At 43.8% G+C, this 21,170-nt stretch overlaps 1 protein-coding gene across 7 annotated transcripts in view; it reads right to left on the reverse strand.

Annotated features, from left to right (window-relative positions):
• The window catches only part of RASSF4 (Ras association domain family member 4), a 150,834-nt gene that overhangs the window by 65,258 nt on the left and 64,406 nt on the right, over window positions 1–21,170 (reverse strand). For 6 of the 7 annotated variants that reach the window (XM_029609609.1, XM_029609610.1, XM_029609605.1 and 3 more), the window contains exon 3: window positions 15,245–15,320. The exons of the other annotated variant lie outside the window; for it this stretch is intronic. In XM_029609609.1, the coding sequence (XP_029465469.1) occupies window positions 15,245–15,320 (76 nt within the window). The remainder of the gene's footprint in view (window positions 1–15,244; window positions 15,321–21,170) is intronic. 7 annotated transcript variants of the gene reach the window in all.

Consider the following 21,170-nt stretch of genomic DNA (forward strand, 5'->3'; position numbering starts at 1 on the left):
TGACTGGATGAGCAAAAGCAGCTGGACCAAAAATCAAACCCAGATCTCAAGAATGACAACATGTGCTGCTGCTACTGGACCATGAGGCTGGCTCCAAGCAAGTCATTTAATTAGAAATAATATAAGTTGCTATAATAAACAGAATTGCGCCCCATTTAGGATAGGTGTTATCAACCTGCATCTTGCTGAAAATGAATGACTGTTATTTTAACATATGTGTAATAAAATTGCTTTTTTAATAGCTCTTACAATTTTTCAAGTGCACCACCAACAACTAACAATACATACACACTAGCATCATCATTAACTGGGAAGAGTTGACTTACCAGACTATTCTCCAAATAAGTGCCTCTGCCAGACAGCTTTATTCTTTGGTCTTTTGCAGTGTGTTAAGCCCCACTACATGTCTAACAGACAGACTATAAAAGTCGGCATCAGCCCATAGATAAAAAGAGTTCTAAAAGTTTAAGAATTGTGTTCTAAGCCTTTTTCAGGTAGAAAAAAAAAATAGTATTGCCCTTACAAATAAGCTGGATCTAAAGTAATTTTTAATATACATGAACAACCCCCAGTTTCTTCTTGCAACTCAAGGATAGATCCTGCAACAAAGTTTTTGAAACTCAGTAGTATATTTCATAAATTTGCACAGTAGTGTAAATTAAATAAATGTAAATTTTATTTTACATTCTAAAAGTAAAGTAATTTCACATTTATTTAATTTATTTCTATTTACTTACAAATGTTTATATACCGCTTTTACAATGTAAAAATTAATCAAAACGGTTTACATACAGAACATCCATGATAAAAATGCAAAAACCAGAGCAGTATAATATAAAAACTAGATAATAACAAAAAACAAGGACGGTAGGACAAAAATAAAAACTAAAAATGATATCCAGTCTTAGTATTCAGAATACCAAACCACACACATTGTTAAAAGAAATAACTGGAGAACGGACGAAAGATGATAATCGAGAGTGGTTAAGTGTGTTCTGATGCAAAAGTCTCAAAAGTAAATTGAAATTGGTATGTTTTTAACGATTTCTTGAATTATTGTGAGTTTGAAATCTGACGAAGTAAATATGGTAAGGAATTCCAAATAGATGGACCTGCAACCGAGAAAGCTCTTTTTCTAGTGATGTCCAGCCTAGCAAGACTGACTGAAGGAACATCTAGTAGGTTTTTATTAGGGATCTTAAGTGTCTAGTTGGTTTATAAATTCACAAAATGGAGCAGAACCAGGTTGAAGATGGGTTGTGAATGAGTGAATTTGTATGCCTGGATCATGTATTTTGTGATTTCTTAGGGATTTTTGGGTGGGGGAGAAAGGGATCTCAGTGATGGATGTGGTGAAGGGGGATATTGGGAATGGAAGATTGGGAGAGGATGATAAGGAGAGGAAGAAGAGAGGGTTAGTTAATCCCCATACATTATGCCTTCCTCTCCACACTAATCCTCCCCCCTGCCTCACCAGTCAGCAGGAGGAGGAAAATGCCACCTAATGTCAGATCTCTTTATGGCGTCCCACACATTCTGACCTGGTGGCAGAGGAGGAGAACATGGTCTGCGTTGCACTCTCCTCCTACTGCCGGCCAGTGGGGCAAGAGTGTGGGCTGGCATGGAGTTAGGGGAAATGGGTAAGGAGAGACGTCACCAGCTTCTGATCTGGTTCATCCTCTCATGGTCAATCCTTGCAGGGTTTGCTAGTTTCCTTTGATTCAGTGGGGAACAAGAAAACCTGACAAGAGCTAGATTTTGCATCCTTTCCCACAGAGAAGCGGGGGGGCTGGGGGGGGGGGGACTCTGCCTATACATAGTGTGGTTATCATACATGGGCTGGATTTACTTTGTAGTATTCTGGAAAATAAGAAAAATAGATAACACGCAATTTATCTCATTGTATTGAGTTCAAAGATAGCTTTATAGATGCAGTTCTGAAACATAATGCATAATAATCTTCAGAAGGATAGCCATGTTAGTCTGGTGTAGCAAAACTGACAGGAGTCGGTGGCACCTTATAGACTAATTTATGAGCATTCTATCTTTTCACACTTACCTTAGTTGTCAGTAGCCTATACCATAATGCTATTAACACTCGCTCCATACCATGTCCTACCTAATTCAATGCCTTCTTTTTGTTTTATATATATATATATATATATATATATATATATATATATATTTATTTATTTATAAAACCCATTTCTTGTACATCACTTCATGCATCTAATGACATGGACTCTGTCCTTAAAAGCTCATGCTTCAATAAATTTGTTAGTCTATAAAGTGCCACGCGGCTCCTTTCAATATCGTGTAATAGATTCATTAGAATTCTCTGTATATTGGCTAATCTTCTGGTTGAAACTTGCTTAATCTGTATTTGATAAAGGTAAATGTAAAAAACAAGGAAGTGAATTCTTGATCATGGGCAGTGTAAAATCATTAAAAGCAGCAGTGTAAAAAAAACCCCAATAATTAAATAAATAATAATAATAAAATATATATATATACTTAAACCCACAGACACATACACAAAATTGAAGCCAGTAGATGGCAGGCTTTATGATACTAAGCTGACTGAAAAATCAAGGCTGGAACAGTATTTTCCAACCTTTTAAAAGCCAAGGCACACTGACTAACAAAAATGTTGTGTGACATACTGACTTCTATGGATCAGGCAGTGTAGACATGGAGAAGGCTCATATGGCTAAAGGAAGAGCTAGGGAAGCACTGAAATCCTTCTTTTCTAATTTTTATATCAAAGAGTGAAAACGGCCATAGACACATATGAACCCATTTGGACCAGCTCCCTCTATATACAAGTGCATGGGAGTGGGTCAGAAAATGTAGGAAGCAGCCAGCTTTGAGTAGAAGCTTCTCTGTTGGTGGCGTTACCTGGATCCATGGGTTGGAAGCGTAAGGGCCATTTGAGAGTTTTTTCAGTGGCTCCTTCCTCTACTGTCCTGAGGCCGATCAATTTTCACCCAGGGACCATGGCGTCTACTCTGGTGCAGAAGTCATTTGGGGCACCCAGGGAGGAAGAAGTTACTTCCTCCAGCACCTGCAATTTTTCGCATGGCATGGTAGTAGAGTCTGTGCACCCTGATGAGTGTTGCGACCGTCGCTGCCCGACGTCTCCACTCCACCCTCCTTACCTCTTTGGCGACTCCTCCTGCGGTTGACGGACGTTTGGCTGCTGCGGCGTCTTCCTGCTGTCCTCTCCGGCATCCCCGGACCGGCTTGGGTGCTGCCTCCCGCCATGCTGTTCAGCTGCCTAAGGATGCGCGCACCGCACGGCCCTGCTTCAAGTACCTTCAGTGGCACGAACCTCAGGGGCGTCCGCCTGTGATTATGTCATGCATCCAGGATACAAATAGCCTACGCGATTGCTAGCTTATGAGTTAGCAAGGTACAGAATGGAAAAGGTTGGAACTCCTTCGGATGGGATTCGCTCTCCGAACCTAGCTACTCTGCCTCCACTTGGACTACTCTATTGGGGTACCTGCTCCTCGGGGGCCTCTCTCTCTTTTCTCTTTCAGGTCGCTATCTGGAACCAGTACTCGCTCCTCGAGGGCCCATGTTCCTGGACTCACTACCTGGACTTCACTTCTGCCTGCAAGACACCATCTATGAGTTACCATCTATCTCTCTCAGAGCTATTCCCTGGAACCAGGTACTCGCTCCTCGAGGGCCTGCCTTTACTTCAGCTCCTGTGCTCCATACTGAGAGACTGCTGCGTGAGTACATTACCAACGAGGTTCTAATCCTGAACTCTGCATTCCCTGCTGCTACTCACGATATCAGTTTTTCTCCTCTACAGCACAGCCATTGTGGGATCGCTGTTCCAGAGCCTGAGGGACTACAAGCCCAGCCAGGCTATATTCCAGCTCTCTACCACCACCTCCGGTGGCTCACCATTACTGTCTAATAAAAGATCTGATTGTGTGTGTGTCCTAAGCTGAGCCTGACCTGTGGCCCCTGACGGGACCTTCCCCCGTGGGTGTGGTCATCTGCCACAGAGTCCAGGGGTCCACCCAAAATTCTCACAAACAATAACAATGAGATCAGCAGTTTCCCGTTAGCACATTGTTGGAAGCATGCTACTTGTAAGTTCTACAAGGAGGATCGTCGCATGGTGGTGATCCAAATCCTAGAGGTAATATCAAGATCCTTACAAGAAATGGAGTTGGAGTAGTATCCAAGACCCTGTTAGCTCCCACAGAAGCTTCTGTAGTAGTTTGTGTGTGATAAATTGCAGGAGGCCCTTGCAAGACTGGAAGATTGGGCATCCAAATGGCAGATGAAATTTAATATGGACAAGTGCAAGGTGTTGCATATAGGGAAAAATAACCCATGAATAGCTACACGTTGTTAGGTTCCATATTAGGAGCTACCAACCAGGAATAAGATCTAGGCATCATAGTGGATAAAAATGAAATTGTTGGCTCAGTGTGCTATGCTGCAGCAGTCAAAAAAGCAAACAGAATATTAGGAATTATTAGGAAGGGAATGGTGAATAAAACGGAAAAATTTCATAATGCCTCTATATCGCTCCATGGTGAGACTGCACCTTGAGTACTGTGTACAGTTCTGGTCACCACATCTCAAAAAAGATATAGTTGCGATGGAGAAGGTACAGAGAAGGGCGACCAAAATGATAAGGGGACTGGAACAGCTCCCCTATGAGGAAAGGCTAAAGAGGTTAGGGCTGTTCAGCTTGGAGAAGAGATGGCTGAGGGGGGATATGATAGAGGTGTTTAAAATCACGAGAGGTATAGAATGGGTAGATATGAATCGGTTATTTACTCTTTCGAATAATAGAAGGACTAGGGGGCACTCCATGAAGTTAGCAAGTAGCACATTTAAAACAAATCAGAGAAATTATTTTTCACTCAATGTACAATTAAGCTCTGGAATTTGTTGCCAGAGGATGTGGTTAGCGCAGTTAGTGTAGCCGGGTTTAAAAAAAGTTTGGAAAAGTTCTTGGAGGAGAAATCCATTAACTGCTATTAATCAAGTTGGCTTAGGGAATAGCCTCTACTAATATTGGCATCAGTAGCATGGGATCTACTTAGTGTTTGGGTACTTGCAGGTACTTGTAGCCTGGTTTTGCCACTGCTGGAAACAGAATGCTGGGCTTGATGAACCCTTGGTCCGACCCAGTATAGCAATTTCTTATGTTCTTAACAATTATTGTTCAAATTCAAGGATTTTAAGACAAACCCTCAATGTTTAGTGGTAATTTTGAGACTCAAAAAATAGAGATTGCTAAAATTAAGCAACATCTTCATACAGTGGAGGTCAAGATTCAGCAGACTTAATCCAGGGAAGAAGCGTTCAAAGACTCTAGTAATTCACAACAAATTGAAATCAGTTGAAAACACTGGGGTAGATTTTCAAAGGGTTGCGCGTGTAAGATACGCGTGCAACTCCCGAAAACCTACCCCTGCCTCCCCCTGCACGTGCTGAGCCTATCTTGCATAGGCTCGGCGGTGCGCACAAGCCCCGGGACGCGCGTAAGTCCCGGGGCTTGAAAAAATGGGCATTCCGGGGGTGGGGCCGTGGGCGGGGCACCGGCCTGGGGGCGTACTGGGGGCGGGACCGAGGCATCCGGAACACCACCGGGCCGGGGATGGAGAGCCGGTGCGGGCTAGATAGGGGAAGGGAGGGGAAGCTGCAGGGGGGTGGAAGGAAAGTTCCCTCCGAGTCCGCTCCAATTTCGGAGCGGCCTCGGAGGGAACGAAGGAAGGCTGCTCAGCTCGGCACACACAAGTTGCACAATTGTGCACCCCCTTGCGCCCGCCGACCCTGGATTTTATAACATGAGTACCACTGCGTGCGCATTTATAAAATCTGGCCTGTTATGTGTAAGCATAATTTATATTTAATTAAATTTTCCTAGAGTTTCTTCTATCACAACTTTGGAAATGTTCAAGAAATGTATTACAGTTTTATTTATTTATTTATTTAAAAGTTTTTATATACCGCACAAATGGATAAAGTATATCCGTCTAGGCGGTTTACAAATGTTCAAAACACATGCATAATTTTAAAACAAAGATACAAACATTTATAAACAAGACGAAAGTTAAGTACAGTGCATATAAAATGGATTGTGAAAATATTATTGTAATTGAAAAGCTTGAATGAATAAATGAGTTTTCAGTGATTTTTTAAATTCTCTGCGATTGGAAGTCAAGCGGATACAGTCTGGTAAAGTTTTGAAGGTGTTGACTCTATTCTGCCTCTTTCCAGGGTCTTTTACCTTCCTTTGTATTAATGTCATGAAGCTGAGGGGAAAGTTCAGCCTTCTCAAGTTTCAATGGGTGTTCTGCATTTAACTGGGTTCCTGGGGAGATTGGAGACAGACAAGGTTGCATTGGCTACTATGGTTATTATTTGTGTACTTCAGCCTGATAGAGACAGATTATTGATGAGTACAATGGTGGATGAATGTATCTTAGGACAGGGTGAGGCCCCTGGAGCAGGAGTCTTCGCCTGAAGCAGCCTCCATTCCCCGCAAGTTGAGCCCTTGGGTTCAGGTGGTTGCCAGGTCTTTTCAGGTGCAGGCAGGACAGATACATGGATAGCACTGGGGAACCAAGGCAGGGCCGGAGCAGAAGCTAGCAGCTGGAACAGAAGACAGGAACCATGAAGCCAGGAACACAGGAACAAGGCCAGGTGATGGATGAACTTGGAGCGAACTCTGTATGGACTGTTGGACCAGCAAGAGTGTGGCAGGCTGGGCTTCCTTATACATATACTGCTATTAGGAGCTACACCTAATGCTGGGCCAATGGGAGGCCTTCAGAGATGAGCCTCCTCAAAATTTCTTCTGTTGGTATATTTACCAGGGGATCTGTGGCTCTGTTGTTAAGTCCTCTGGTCCTGAGTGCCCAAGGCTGCTGGTTCAAACCCACTGTCCCTGACAATTGAGGATGTTCAAGGCCACTCTCTAAAATTCAAAAACAATCATAATAGGCTGATTATGTTTTTGAATTACAGGGTTTGAATATTTCCTGACCTCTTTAAGAAAACTCAGAAAAAGAGGTGGCAATTCTTTCTTTTGAAGCCCAAAGTTTTGAGGCATGGGGGTTTATTTTTCTATGATATCTTTGTAAATGTTTAATTATATTTCAGGGAATTAGGCATGTATTTTTCATACCTTCTCAACCTATGCTTTTCTCAGTAATAAGCATAATTAACCATTCAACAGTTTTGGCTATGGTGCAATTTGTGTCTCATTTTCTGGCTTTAATTTTCCTTTATATTGTGAATTATATTCCCCCTTATCCAGAAAAATAGAGACAAACTCAAAAATTCTTAGTCTCTATTTTTCTTCAGGATTGATATATTGTTTTTGTTCTCTGTTAGAAAATCTTTTTCATTTTACACTGGAGAAATTTTATGCTCCCCTGCCAGAGATGGAGATGGATCAAGTTGACGTCACAGTATACATAACCCTGCAGTGACCCCAGCCTGCCAGTATTCTCTTCAAAAGCAACTGTGGACAGACTAGCAAAAAACTTGATTAAAAGCAGATAAACATTTCAATACTTAGCCAACATGAAACACTGAGCTCAGACAAGAATACATTAATAACAGTCTAGGGGCTAGAGTAACACTTACCAGAAATCTCTGGAACACGTAGCCACACAGGAAGACAATAGTACAATCATAAGGCAGCCAAGGGCGGGAAGCTGAACCCATCTGTCTATATTAAGGAAAAGGAAATTATCAGGTAAGTAGTAATTTCTCATTTCCAGCACATAGACAGATGGGTTCAGGATCAGTGGGATGTACCAAAGCTACTCCTGAATAGGGTGAGAAGCTGCCCACGGTCCAGTCAACACCACATGTGCAAAGGCTGAATCCTCCAGGGCCTGCACATCTAGATGATTTTACCTGGAAAAGGTGTGTAAGGAGGACCACGTCGTAGCTTGGCAAATGTTGACAGGAGACAACAATCTAACCTCCGCCCATGACACTGCCTGAGCCCCAGTGGAATGACCCCTAACCTGAGCAGGCAACAGTTTTTCAGCAGCCACATATGCAGCCATGACTACCTCCTTAATCCAGAGAGCTATTGTAGCACCGCAAAGCTGGCTCATCCTGTTTACCTCCAACAGGAAGGACAAACAGGCGATCCATCTTTCGGAGAGGTTTAGAAACCTCCAGATACCTCAGGACACATCTCTAGAAATCCAAGGGATGCAACAGATGATATTCCTCCGCATCTCTTTCCTTATCCAGAGACAGCAAGGAAATGGACTGATTCAAGTGAAAATCTGAGACCATTTTAGGCAAGAAAAAGGAAACAGTACATAATTGAATCATTCCTGGAGTCACCAGAAGGAATGGTTCCCGACAAGGCAAGGCCTGCAGCTTGGAAATTCTATGCGCAGAACATAATGCCACCAGAAACACCATTTCAGGGTCAGTAAGTGCAAGGAAAGGGAACGCATCAGTTGAAACTTAGGACCCGCCATAAAGTCCAAAACCAGATTAAGACTCCACAAGGGTACCGGTACCTGTAAGGGAGGATGAAGATGTTTCACTCCCCTCAAGAAACGGCCACAAGGATGTGACGATAAGAATTCACCATTCACTTGACCCCTGAAAAAGGCAAGAGCCGCTACTTGTACCTTCAAGGAATTAAGGGCCAATCCTTTATTCAACCCATCCTGCAAAAATTCCAGAATGAGCAGGATCCTAACTGAATGAGGAAACACTCCTTGATCCTCACACCAAGCCCCTAACATTCGCCAAACCCAAACATAGACTAAGGAAGTGGAGAATTTTCGTGCATGTAACAAGGTGGCAATCACTGCACTAGAATATCCACACTTCAACAAGTGAGCCCTCTCAAGGGTCATATCATAAGACAAAATGTCAGATTTTCATGAGGACAGGTCCCTGCTGCAACAGATTCCTGTGTGCCGGAAGACGAAGGGGGGAGTCTACCAGAGTCTTTGCAGATCTGCATACTATGGTCTCCTGGGCCAATCCGGTGTCACCAAAAGCACCATCCCCTGTGGCCTTTGACCCTACAAACTATTCTGCCCACCATGGGCCACAGAGGAATGGCATGCAGCAGGTTGTCCTCCAGCCAGACCTGCACAAGAACATCGATACCCAAAGACTTCGGATCTCTCCTGCGACTGAAGAACTGAGGAACCTTTGCACTGCGAGAAGTCGCCAGCAGGTCTAGGAACGGAAAGCCCCAGCGATCCACTATCAGCGGAAATGCCTTGTCCAACAATACCCATTCTCCTGGATCCAGACTCTCTCTGCTGAGAAAGTGTGCTCTTACATTGTCTTTTCCTGCAATGTGCAAGGCCGAGATCTCCTGGAGATGCATTTCTGCCCATTCCATAAGTTGGTCTATTTCCTGCAACACTTGATGGTTCTTGGTTCCTCCCTGCCGATTGGATGTAAGCCAACGTCATTGCGTTATCTGACATTACTCGGACCACTCAACACTGCAGCCTGCCACTGAACTGCAAGCACATCAAAAGGACCAGGCAGGCTTCCAGCTGATAATGTGCAGAGAGACTCCTCTGAATTCCAGCGCCCTTGTGCCAATAGTTCCCGACAGTGAGTTTTCCAACCCTGGAGGCTCGCATTTGTCATGGGTACCAACCAGCCTGGTGAAGTTAGGGAAACTCCCTTTCTCAGATGATCCACTTGCAACCACTGGAAGTGAGAGCAGACTTCCATCAGCAGGTGATGCTAAATCGAGTAGTCCTGAGTCTGCGGGTTCCAATGAGACAGCAGGGAGCACTGAAGAGGATGCATGTGCACCCTCACTCATGGCACCACTTCCAGGGTTGCTGCCATCAAACCAAGTACCTGTAGATAGTACCACTCTGTCAGGCATATAGTGTTCACCAAGTGATGCAACTGCGCCATCAACTTCTGAATATGAGCTTCTGGCAGGAAAGCTTTGCCCTGCCTCATGTCGAATCGAACACCCAGATGCTTCAATGACTGAGATGGCTGAAGACTGTTCTTGGCTAGGTTCACCACCCAACAGGTCACCAGGTGGCTCTCTTCCAGAGACTTAGCCCAAATCAGCCAGTCATCCAAATGTGGGTGTACTAGGATCCCATCCTCTCAACTCTGCTGCCACCACCACCACCATAACCTTGGAAAAAGTCCTGACTGTGGTGGCCAGAGCAAAAGGCAGCGCCCGAAACTGATAATGGCACCCCAACATTGTGAAACGCAAAAAACATTGGTGCTGGAAATGGATTGGAATATGGAGGTATGCCTCTGATAGATTCAAGATGGTCAGAAACGCCCCCGTCTGCACATCCATTATCACTGAGTGCAAGGTTTCCATGCGAAAATGAGTCACCCGCAGATGACAGTTGACTTCTTTGAGATCCAGAATGGGACAAAAGGAGCCCTCTTTCTTGGGCACAATGAAATAAATGGAATATTGCCCCATATTTTCTTGAGACTTGGATACTGGAATCACAGCCCTCAACCTGAGAAGCCTTGAAAGCAAAGACTCTACCGTCGGTTTCATCTGCAGGGAGCGGCAGGGAGACACCATGAAAACATCCTGAGGAACACTGCAAAATTCTAGTGCATATCCTTCTCATATCAACTCCAGGACCTACTAATCTGATGTGATCTCGATCCACCTCTGATAAAAGAGAGAGAGGGGCATCCCCCTATCTCCTGTTCACGAGGTGGGTCAGATAACCTTCATTGGGAGGTTCGGGAGGTTCCACTGCCCGAGCCCGGTTGCTGTCTGGTCTGTCTGGGTTGAAAGAAATGAGTCCTACCAAAAGAACGAGTCCTCTGAAAGGTCACACCTTTCAGAGGACTCGTAGGGTTGAAAATGCTTGGATCCCTGAGAATGTCCTCTTATGGTAAAGGAGCGCGGCATCTGCTTCTTATCCTCTGGCAAGCAAGGAACTGGGGATTCGCCCCACTTACTGGCCATTTTCTCCAACTCGCTTCCAAATAAGAGTGAGCCTTCAAAGGGAAATTTTGTAAGGTTAGCCTTAGAAGTCGTATTGGCTGACCAATTTTTCAGCCATAACTGACATCAGGTCACTATTATTGAGGGCCACCCTTCTGGCCAAAGTGCGGACTAAATCGCAGCCCACATCAGCCAAAAAGGCAGATGCTGGCTCCATAACTGCCCTGTCAGGCTGCTGGCTCCATAACTGCCTCACTCCAGAGGCATCGACCTCCTGAGAGAGAAGTAAAAAAGAGCGAGCCACCAGGGAACAACAAGAAGCCACCTGCAACATCATTGCCACTGCTTCAAATTCCTCTTTAAGGATGGTCTCAATTCTCCTATCATGAACATCCTCCAAGGCTGCTCCTCCCTCTACAGGGATAGTCGTCCATTTGGAGACTGCACAAACAAGTGCATCCACCTTTGGAAAATTAAATGCTCTCTCGCCACTGGATCCAAGAGGTATAGCCCTTCCAAAATTCAGCCCCCTTTGAAACTAGCCTCCGAGCGCCACTCAAGATCAATCAACTCTTGAATGGCCTCTCTAACAGGGGAAAAAACAAGAGGCTTTACTCAAGGAAAACAAAATAGGATTTCTGTTTGGCTCAGAATTGGAATCTGTCCCAGGCACTCTCAGCATTTCAAAGTCTGGGAAATCAGAGCTGGCAGCTCATCTCTATAAAAGAACTGCAACATAGTCCTGTACGGTTCCAGTCCCAGAGGAATTTCCCCATCCTCCAGGGAGTCTGGATCAGTCTCATCATCCATGGCATCCAGGTCCCTAATGGAAGACCTTTTGTTGATCTAGATGTATTCCAGCATTTAACAGCAGTAACAGGCTGCAGCTTTGCCCTGGCAGGACTGGGTTGAGCTGAGGACTGTGCCGGGCTGAGGACTGTGCCTGAAGAAAGGACTGAAACCCCTGAAAAAAAAATTCTACCCAAGAAACGGTAGAAGGATTTGACCCAGGAGGCACCTGAGCTGCGCCCACTGAGCTACCTTCCCCCGCTGACGAATCAGTTAAGGCAGTTCCAAGATTGGGCATTCCTCATGACACATCTTTAACCAGTCCCTCATCAGGCTGAGAAGAACCAGGCTTAGTAAAATCAGAGGAAGATAACTCTCCCTGAACCTCCAAACAGCACTGGTACAAGTTAGAGGGCACACCAGGCTGAGATGCCCGAATATGACAGGCAGCGCATAGGGAAATTCGCTTCGGTTTCTTAGCTATAGGCGCCATTCTCCTCTTTCATTTTTCTTCTTTTTACTTTTATATGCGCCCAAACATTTTATGCATCCAAGACTTATGCGTCACAAGGCTGGGTGTCCCAAAGATAAGTGCACAACCAATTCACCCCAAGTTAAGCATCTGGTTAAGTGCCTACCTAGCCCAGATGCAGCTTAATCTGGATGTCCAACCCGACGCCCACCTAGGTGTCCAAAACCTGGATGCACAACCAGATGCACTGCTTGAACCAATGCTCCTGAAGAGGGCAGTCGAGTGCACAGAGAATGAGCGCGAAATACCACTGCGGCCTACCACACAGCACCCAGAAGAAAAGCCTAAGAGCAGGGCCTAGCCCAAAAAGCTGCCCACGTTCCTGAAACCTCCCTCGAATTGGGATGAACATCGAAACGGCACTCCGAGCACAGAGAATGGGTAAGAAGGAAACCCTCGCAAAAAACCCTCTTTATGCATCTCTCTCTCTCTATATATATATATTTTAAACCTTACCTGAACTTAGCCCTTCCAGCTGAGTATAGAGATGGTCTCCGGCTGAGGGGAGAAAGGGCATTTACTGTCACTGCCATGCTCGGCTTCCTGCATCCGCTGCCTTTCAGCTATTTAAATCAGCTAAGCCCATGCCGGCTGAAAACCAGCTACTCGACCAAGGCACTCATCTGAGGGACCACAGAAATCACTTTAGGAATTCTCAACTGGGGGAGTGATCATTTGCACCGCAGGAGAGCGGGGCAAATTAATTTTTCTTTATATTTCTCCTTCCATATCCAAAGCAATCCCCAGTAGTGAGATGCATGTCCACTAGGGATGTGCAGAGGGACGCCATACGTTGCATTTGGGATTCGGATTCGTCAGGGGGCAGATACGTTGCATTCGGCCGTATGGAACCCCGATAAGTTAATACGTCGATTTCTATTCGTTCCTCCGCTAAAATTAAATTAACTACAACACCCCCCACCCTCCTGACCCCCCCCAAGACTTACCAAAACCCCCTGGTGGTCAAGCAGGGGGTCCGGGAGCCATCCCCTGCACTCACACCCTCGGTGCCGGTTTCAAAATGGCGCCGATAGCCTTTGACCTACTATGTCACAGGGGCTACTGGTGCCATTGGTCAGCCCCTGTCACATGGCCATCGGCACCATCTTGTGCTCCTACCATATGACAGGGGCTGACCAATGGCACCGGTAGCCCCTGTGACATAGTAGGTCAAAGGCTATCGGCGCCATTTTGAGTACTGGCATCCGACGGCCGGAGTGCAGGAGGTCACTCATGGACCCCCGCTGGACTTTTGGCAAGTCTTGTGGGGGTCAGGAGGGTCCCCCAAGACTTGCCAAAAGTCCCTGGTGGTCCAGCAGGGGTCCAGGAGTAGGTCAAAGGCTATCGGCGCCATTTTGAAACTGGCAGCTGAGGGTGTGAGTGCAGGGGATGGATCCCAGACCCCTCGCTGGACCACCAGGGAGTTTTATTAAGTCTTTGGGGGGGGGGGTGTCAGGAGGGTGGGTCTTTGTTTAAATTGGTTTCTTTAGGTGGCCGAATAATTCGGCGAAGATTCGTGTATTCGTGGGGAATCATGATACATTTCGCTTCCCCACGAATACAACGAATATGGCCACATCCGTTGTGGATTACCAATACGTAGGGACCGAATGCACACCCCTAATGTCCACCATCTGCTGGAGACAGAGAATACTGGCAGGCTGATGTCACTGCAGGGATATATATATACTGTGATTTCAGTTTGTTCTACCTCCATCTGCCGGTAGAGGTGCATAACCCACTGGTCCTGAACCCATCTGTCTATGTGCTAGGAAAGATTCACTTTTCATTTCAGTACCTAGCTAAGCTTAAGATCACCTATGTTGATAAGACAGTGATTTACAGCACACCTGATAAAGCTCAGCAATTGTTACAATCCCTATGTTAACCGTAAGCATCTTTAAGTGACTTTGCTGCTTCGGTGTTTTTCATTTTGCCTTTGCGCAGTTATGGGTCAAATATGGTGGATGACTCGTCAGCTTGGTTGGGCCCACTATACTGGTTCTGTGGACATTTACATTGAGCTTTGCATGGACCCTCGGAAGTGCCAGGATTTGGGTGTTATGCAATGGTGGGGAAATGGTGCTGAGCGCTGAATGTTATGATTAGTGCATCTAAAGTCCCCCCTCTGCAGAGACGTCATGATAATAACTATCTGATGAAGGACAAGCTTTGTTCACGGCTCTTTGTTAAACACTCGCTACAATCCCTGTTTCCCCAGTGGTCAAATATTGAGCTGATTGTTCACCACATAATTTTATATTCTTTTTTCCTTTACTCTACTTGTTTAATTGCTTCTTTAGCTGGGACTTTATTCTTACTCTTGCATATATGTCAGTGCCTGTGGAGGTGTGGGGTGGAGAGATCTTATAGCATGACTCAGGTGATTTACCTCATGCGTGGGGATGTCCCAATATTAATCCATCCTGTTATGAGAACATTCCACTTTATAAAGAAGCAAGACAGAATGAGGGTCAATTTCAGATGGCATGCAGATACAAAGCTTCCTTTCGAAAATCCCACAGCCGCAATGATGCTGGGGTTTTCTTTTTTCCAGTCTTTCAAGGAGAAACTCCCCACTGAGAATCCCTTTGAAAACTGCCTCCCAATGTGAAAATGAAGCTGGTTGGCTGAAATATAGAACTAATCAACAAAGGAGTTCTGCTTTACCAAATTAATAGTTCAGGATACTCCTGTCAGGTGCTGCACTGAAAAACGCCACGACTTTCCTTTTAAAACAGACATATTTCAGCTGGTAATAGCAATATTCTATGGATAAGCATTTACTGTCAGTTAGTTCTCAGAGTTAAAGGTCCTTGATTATGCCTCAGACTAAGAATAATTGTCAGTAAATGCCCTGTCCTTTGGAGATTATTCCTTAAAATAACATCACCCACTTCATGAGCACTTTTACAAGAAGAATTCACTGAGTGAGATATGATCTCATATTCATTTAAAATATACAAGTGAAATGCACGTCTTACCTCTCTGTGCCTTAGTTGGAAGCTTTTTCCCTCATGGTAACAATTATATGTTTTTAGCAGAGATAATAGCTCAGACCTAGAAACAAAAATGCATTCATACATTTTAACGAACAAGAATCTGTACTGAATCTACACTACATTCTGTAAGTTTAAGCTTCTGCAAACATTAAAAAAATAGAAATAAGTGCTTTACTTTAAAGTTAGGAAGCAAAGTTACTTACCTGTTACAAGAATTCTCCATGGACAGGAGGATAATCAGCCACCCAAGGTGCTGATGAGTAAGTCCTAAAAAGTGCTGGTATTCACTGGACTTCCCACCCAGTCACTGACATGGAGCCCCCTCAGTCCTATATAATCCCTGTCAGTGAAGGGCCCAATCATCAGGCAGTGAAGCGAATACATATTAAATGCTGGTCCAGCTCTCAGCTGTGCCAGAATTTACAATTCAAGCCAGTGAAAGGAGGAAAAGCCTCTCCTCCTTCCCCCTGGCTTATGCAGGAACTACTGGGGGTTGGGGATAGGGGAAGGCAGTCCAGGGGTGGATTTGGGGGAGGGGGCAAGTAAGGGGCTGGCTCGACCTGCTAGAAGGAATGATTTCTAGGGATCGGGGATGGTAGTTGCCCAGCCATTTGAATTATTTGTGAGGTGTTTTTTTTCTTGGGGGGGGAGGGGGGAGTTTGTTCTCTGGCTAAATGTAACTTTTGTTTTACTGTCCAGAGTCAGCTGGAGGACTTTAGCTAGCGAGCACAGATACTCAGTGCTAGCCAGGTAAATGCAAACCATGTCCTGAAAAGTCCCCGCGCCCTGCTCCTTTTTCATCGCAGTAATGACTTACACAACTAAAAACATAGCCATTCAGCAGGGAAGGAAATTTAAAACATGGCTTTTGTCTGGCTAAATCCCAAATTTAGACAAACACAGAAACAGAATTCAGACGGCAGAAAGAGACCATAAAGTCTATCTAGTTTGCTCATCCACAATTACTCATCTCTACAATCCCTACCACTCCATCAGACATCCTCTGGGCTTATCCCATGCTTGCTTGAATTCAGATACTGTCCTTGTCTGCCCCAACTCCACTGGGAGGCTGTTCCATGCATGTTCCTCCCTGTAAAGAAATATTTCCTAAGATTATCCCTAAGCCTACCCCCTTTCACCCTCATCCCTGAGCCTCCTTTCAATTGGAAGAGGCCTGCCTCCTGTGCATTAATACCTTGAAGGTATTTAAATGTCTCTACCATATCTCCCCTATCTTGCCTTACTTCCAGATCTTTAAGTCTTCTCTCCACATGTTTTATAATGAAGACCACTGACCATTTTAGTAGCCACTCTCTGGACTGTCTTCATCCAGTTTATAAACTTTTGAAGATATGGATTCCAGAACTTTTCACATTATTGCAAATGAGGTCTCACCAGGGGTTATATAGGGGCAATATCACTTACTTACTTACTTACTTAACATTTTTATTTACTTAACATTTTTCTATACCGTCGTTTGGTGGGGACCGTCACAATGGTTTACATTCAGGCACATAAAATGAGGCTAACGTATCTTAAGTTACATAGGTGCCATTTAGGGTCGGTAACATAGTTTGTACATGAAAAAAATTGGTAGGTGTAATGAGTCATTTCCGATTCACATTCTTACAGTTTAGGTTACTAGATTACCTTTATCATTGTACTTTCATCCTTCCGCTGAGCATTAAAAAATGAAACTTGGTCTGATTAAAAATACACACAAAGGGGGGAATTTTCAAAAGCAGTTACATGCGTAAATGTAGCTACTATTGTAGCAATTTTCAAAAGCCATTTACTCAAGTAAAGTGCACTTATGTGAGTAAATCCTATAGACAAGTCAATGGCATATATTGTAGCAATTTTCAAAAACCCACTTACTCAAGTAAAGTGAATTTACTCCAATAAACCTGGTTTTTACTCGAGTAAATGCTTTTTAAAATCAGGCCCAAAGATTTTTGCAGACCATTCCTCTTTCTAGGCACCCAAGCATTTTCTGTTTTTTGTTGACATTTTATCCACTTGTTTGGCCACCTTAAAATCATAAGATAAGGTCACTCCCATATTCTGCCCTTGTTTCATGCTTAGAATTGTATCCCTACACTGGACCATTCCCTTGGGTTTAGTAGCCTGAATGCATCACTCTGCATTTTTAATCTTTAAGTTTTAGCTGCCAAGGCTCCAGGTCATTTCTCAAACTTGCTAGATCCCTCCATGTTGTAGATTTTGGTATCATCCTCTAAAAGACAAACCTTTCCTGATAGTACTTCTGCAATATTGCTAATGAAAATGTTGAAAAGAACCAGTCTAAGACCAGTCCCTATGACTCAGTCACATTAGGGCTTATATCAAGGGTACTCAATTTACTTATAAGTTGCCTATGTCAAACTGTGTCAAAGGCCTTACTGAAATCCAAGCACATGACATCTAGTGCTCTTTCTGATCCAACTCTGGTCACCCAGTCAATGAAATTAATAGGATTCATCTGACAAGGCATACTTCTGGTAAAACTATGCTGCCTCGGATCTTGCAATCCACTGGATTTCAGAAACTGCACTACCCTCTGTTTTAGCAACAATTCAATTAATTTACTCACCACTGAGTTCAGACTAACTGGCCTGTAGTTCCCAGCTGGGATCTATCTCCAGAACAACTCCTGACTCTAAAGAGGCACTGACAAGGTCGTCCAGCTAGGGATATGCAATTGTTTAGGATGAATTAGGCAATTTGAACAAAATTGCCTAATTCGTCCTGGTTCGGGGAACCCGAAAACCGAACCAAATTTTCCTGAAATTTCAGGAAAATTCGGTTTTTGGGTTAGTGGGCGCTAACCTGTTAGCGCCCACTAACCCGAAATTCGGGTCCTCTGAATTACAAAGGCTCGAACCATGGGAAATACGAAATTTCCTGTGGAGGGCCAAAAACGAAGCCCGAACCAAAAGGTTCGGGCTTTGCATATCTCTACAGCCAACAGGACTGCCAGAACTTCTTTAAATTCCCTTCATGTTCTCTGATACCTCCCCATCCAGCCTCATCGCTTTACCCACTTTTAGTTTAGTTGGCTGTTCTCGAACACAGTCTTCTGAAAATCATTTGAGGTTTTACCTCACTTCCAATTCTATTTTTGTCCATTTTCTGTGGGCCTGCCCTTGGCTCTTCCTCAGTGAACACGGAACAGAAATATTTAAGCAATTCTGCTTCTTCTGCGTCGGACTTTTCATATTACTCCCCTTCAACTCGTAGTCTCACAATGCCACTTTTGCACTATCACTAGCATAGCTTAAAATAAAAAGTCTCCCCTCCCGTTTTACCATATTTGCTATTTTTTCTTCCATTTGCATCTTCGTTCTCCTATTTTCCCAGTTTCTTTTAGCTTTTCAAGATATTTCCTATCTTCTTCTTTCTGCAGTCTCATGTATTTTATGAATACTAAGCTTTTCCGATCTTTTTAGAAAACCTTAACAGACTCTTTTTACCTTTATTTACTTTCCTAACAAAAAGGTTAGTTATCCTTACAATATCTTTCAGTTTTGCCCACTGCTCTTCTACTTCCCCTAGATTTTCCCAGCCAGCTAATGATTCCCTGAGGTATGCTCCATTTTAACAAAGTTAGTTTTTCTGAAGTTTAGGACCCTCAGTGTAGTACAGTTGAGGAGGATTCCCTCTCCAATGCCATATGGCTCTTGCTTGGCATGGATAGCATTTATGCCAAATCCCAGTGCTGGGACATCAGCATCCGTGCTAAATCATTCAGTGCCAATGCAAAGAACTCAAGTGTTAGTTCTGTCAGCACCACAGACAGTACTGAAGCCAGCACCTCTATACTTCCAATGTGTCAAATGAGGATCTCAAGTAGGGATGTGAATCGTTTTTCTTGCGAATTGAAATATTGTACGATATTTCTAAATTCATTAATATATCGGGTAAAAAAAGAAAAGATCACTTTTCCCCCTGAATTTTCATAAAAATTGTTTTTCGGGTTTATTTTTGTTATTTTTTGTTAATTTTGCTATTTTTGTTAGCGCGCGCTAACTCTCGTTAGCGCGCACTAACCTGAAAAACAATTTTTCACAAAAAAAACAAATGGGGATCCGCGGGAAAATGAGATTTTCCCGCGGCTAGACGATCCCGAAAGCGGGAACAATTGGGCACCCGATTCACATCCCTAATCTCAAGTATCTTCCTGTCCAGCTCTCTCTCTCAAATATTGCTGTGGCCAAAATTCAGGCAGTCTCAGTAGGAAAGGACATGTACTCCTGAGCCACCAAGGGTACAATACTGATGGCTTTGTATGGACTCTTGGATACCGTTCCAGCCGGGTCTCAGTATTAATGGCCGAGGCCAAAAAATAAATTAAAAAACCCATTTGGGAGAACAGATAGGCTGGATGGTCTTTATTAGCTATCATGTCTAAATTTCTGACTGCAGCATAGACAACACTTGAAGCCACAGGTCTTCTCAGACCCTGTGAGGAAAACAGACTAATATAAAAAGATGAAATAACAGTGAAAAAAAGGCCCACCAAGATCACCATACTCACCAAGAAGAGAAAACAATTCTTGGGGTAAGGTAAAGAGCTTGCTTCAGAAAAGGAAGTATTAAAAATTCAAAGACGTTAAGGGGCAATTTTCAGAAGTGTGTGAACGTGCAAAATCCACAGATACTTTTACCCTCTGATTATGCACCAAGGAAAAAAGTACCTACTTTTTTTGTAGATACGTTTTCCCAGCCAAAACTACACACATTGACTTCTCCTGGAGCCTAAATCTATCCCAGATATGCTTCCATGAAAATGTGGATGAAAGTACATGCATTGTGTAACATGCATATTTTTACCTGCATACAGGGTGGGCAATTTTACTTATGTAAGTAGCCATTTACAACAAGTTAATTCTTTTAAAAAATTGCCCTCTAAGAAGACAGATGAAATAACAGGAACAAACTGAAGAGGTCAGATCACAAAACAAAAATTGTTGAGAAGCAAACACGTCTATTGTTGTCCATGGTCAAAAAAAGACTGAGGGGACTCCACTTGTGTGGCTGATTAGTTCTGCTTGCCCTCTGAAAATACAGAGGCATCTACCATGCCCTTATTCCTACTCGATTAGCCAGAACACTTCCATCTACCACAGTGTGGGAGATCCTGTAGCATTATCTAGAGTTCCTTAAGAACATAAGAACATGCCATGCTGGGTCAGACCAAGGGTCCATCAAGCCCAGCCTCCTGTTTCCAACAGTGGCCAATCCAGGCCATAAGAACCTGGCTAGTACCCAAAAACTAAGTCTATTCCATGTTACCATTGCTAGTAATAGCAGTGGCTATTTTCTAAGTCAACTTAATTAATAGCAGGAAATGGACTTCTTCTCCAAGAACTTATCCAACCCTTTTTTTAAACACAGCTATACTAACTGCACTAACCACATCCTCTGGCAACAAATTTCAGAGTTTAATTGTGCGTTGAGTGAAAAAGAACTTTCTCCGATTAGTTTTAAATGTGCCACATGCTAACTTCATGGACTGCCCCCTAGCCTATTATCTGAAAGAGTAAATAACCGATTCACATCTACCCGTTCTAGACCTCTCATGATTTTAAACACATCTATCATATCCCACCTCAGCCGTCTCTTCTCCAAGCTGAAAAGTCCTAACCTCTTTAGTCTTTCCGCATAGGGGAGCTGTTCTATTCCCCTTATCATTTTGGCCGCCCTTCTCTGTACCTTCTCCATCGCAATTATATCTTTTTTGAGATGCGGCGACCAGAATTGTACACAGTATTCAAGGTGCCATCTCACCATGGAGCAATACAGAGGCATTATGACATTTTCTGTTTTATTCACCATTCCCTTCCTAATAAGTCCCAACATTCTGTTTGCTTTTTTGACTGCCGCAGCACACTGAACCGACAATTTC

Source organism: Rhinatrema bivittatum, chromosome 7 (genome assembly GCF_901001135.1).
Source record: "Rhinatrema bivittatum chromosome 7, aRhiBiv1.1, whole genome shotgun sequence".
Taxonomy (NCBI): Eukaryota; Metazoa; Chordata; class Amphibia; order Gymnophiona; family Rhinatrematidae; genus Rhinatrema; species Rhinatrema bivittatum.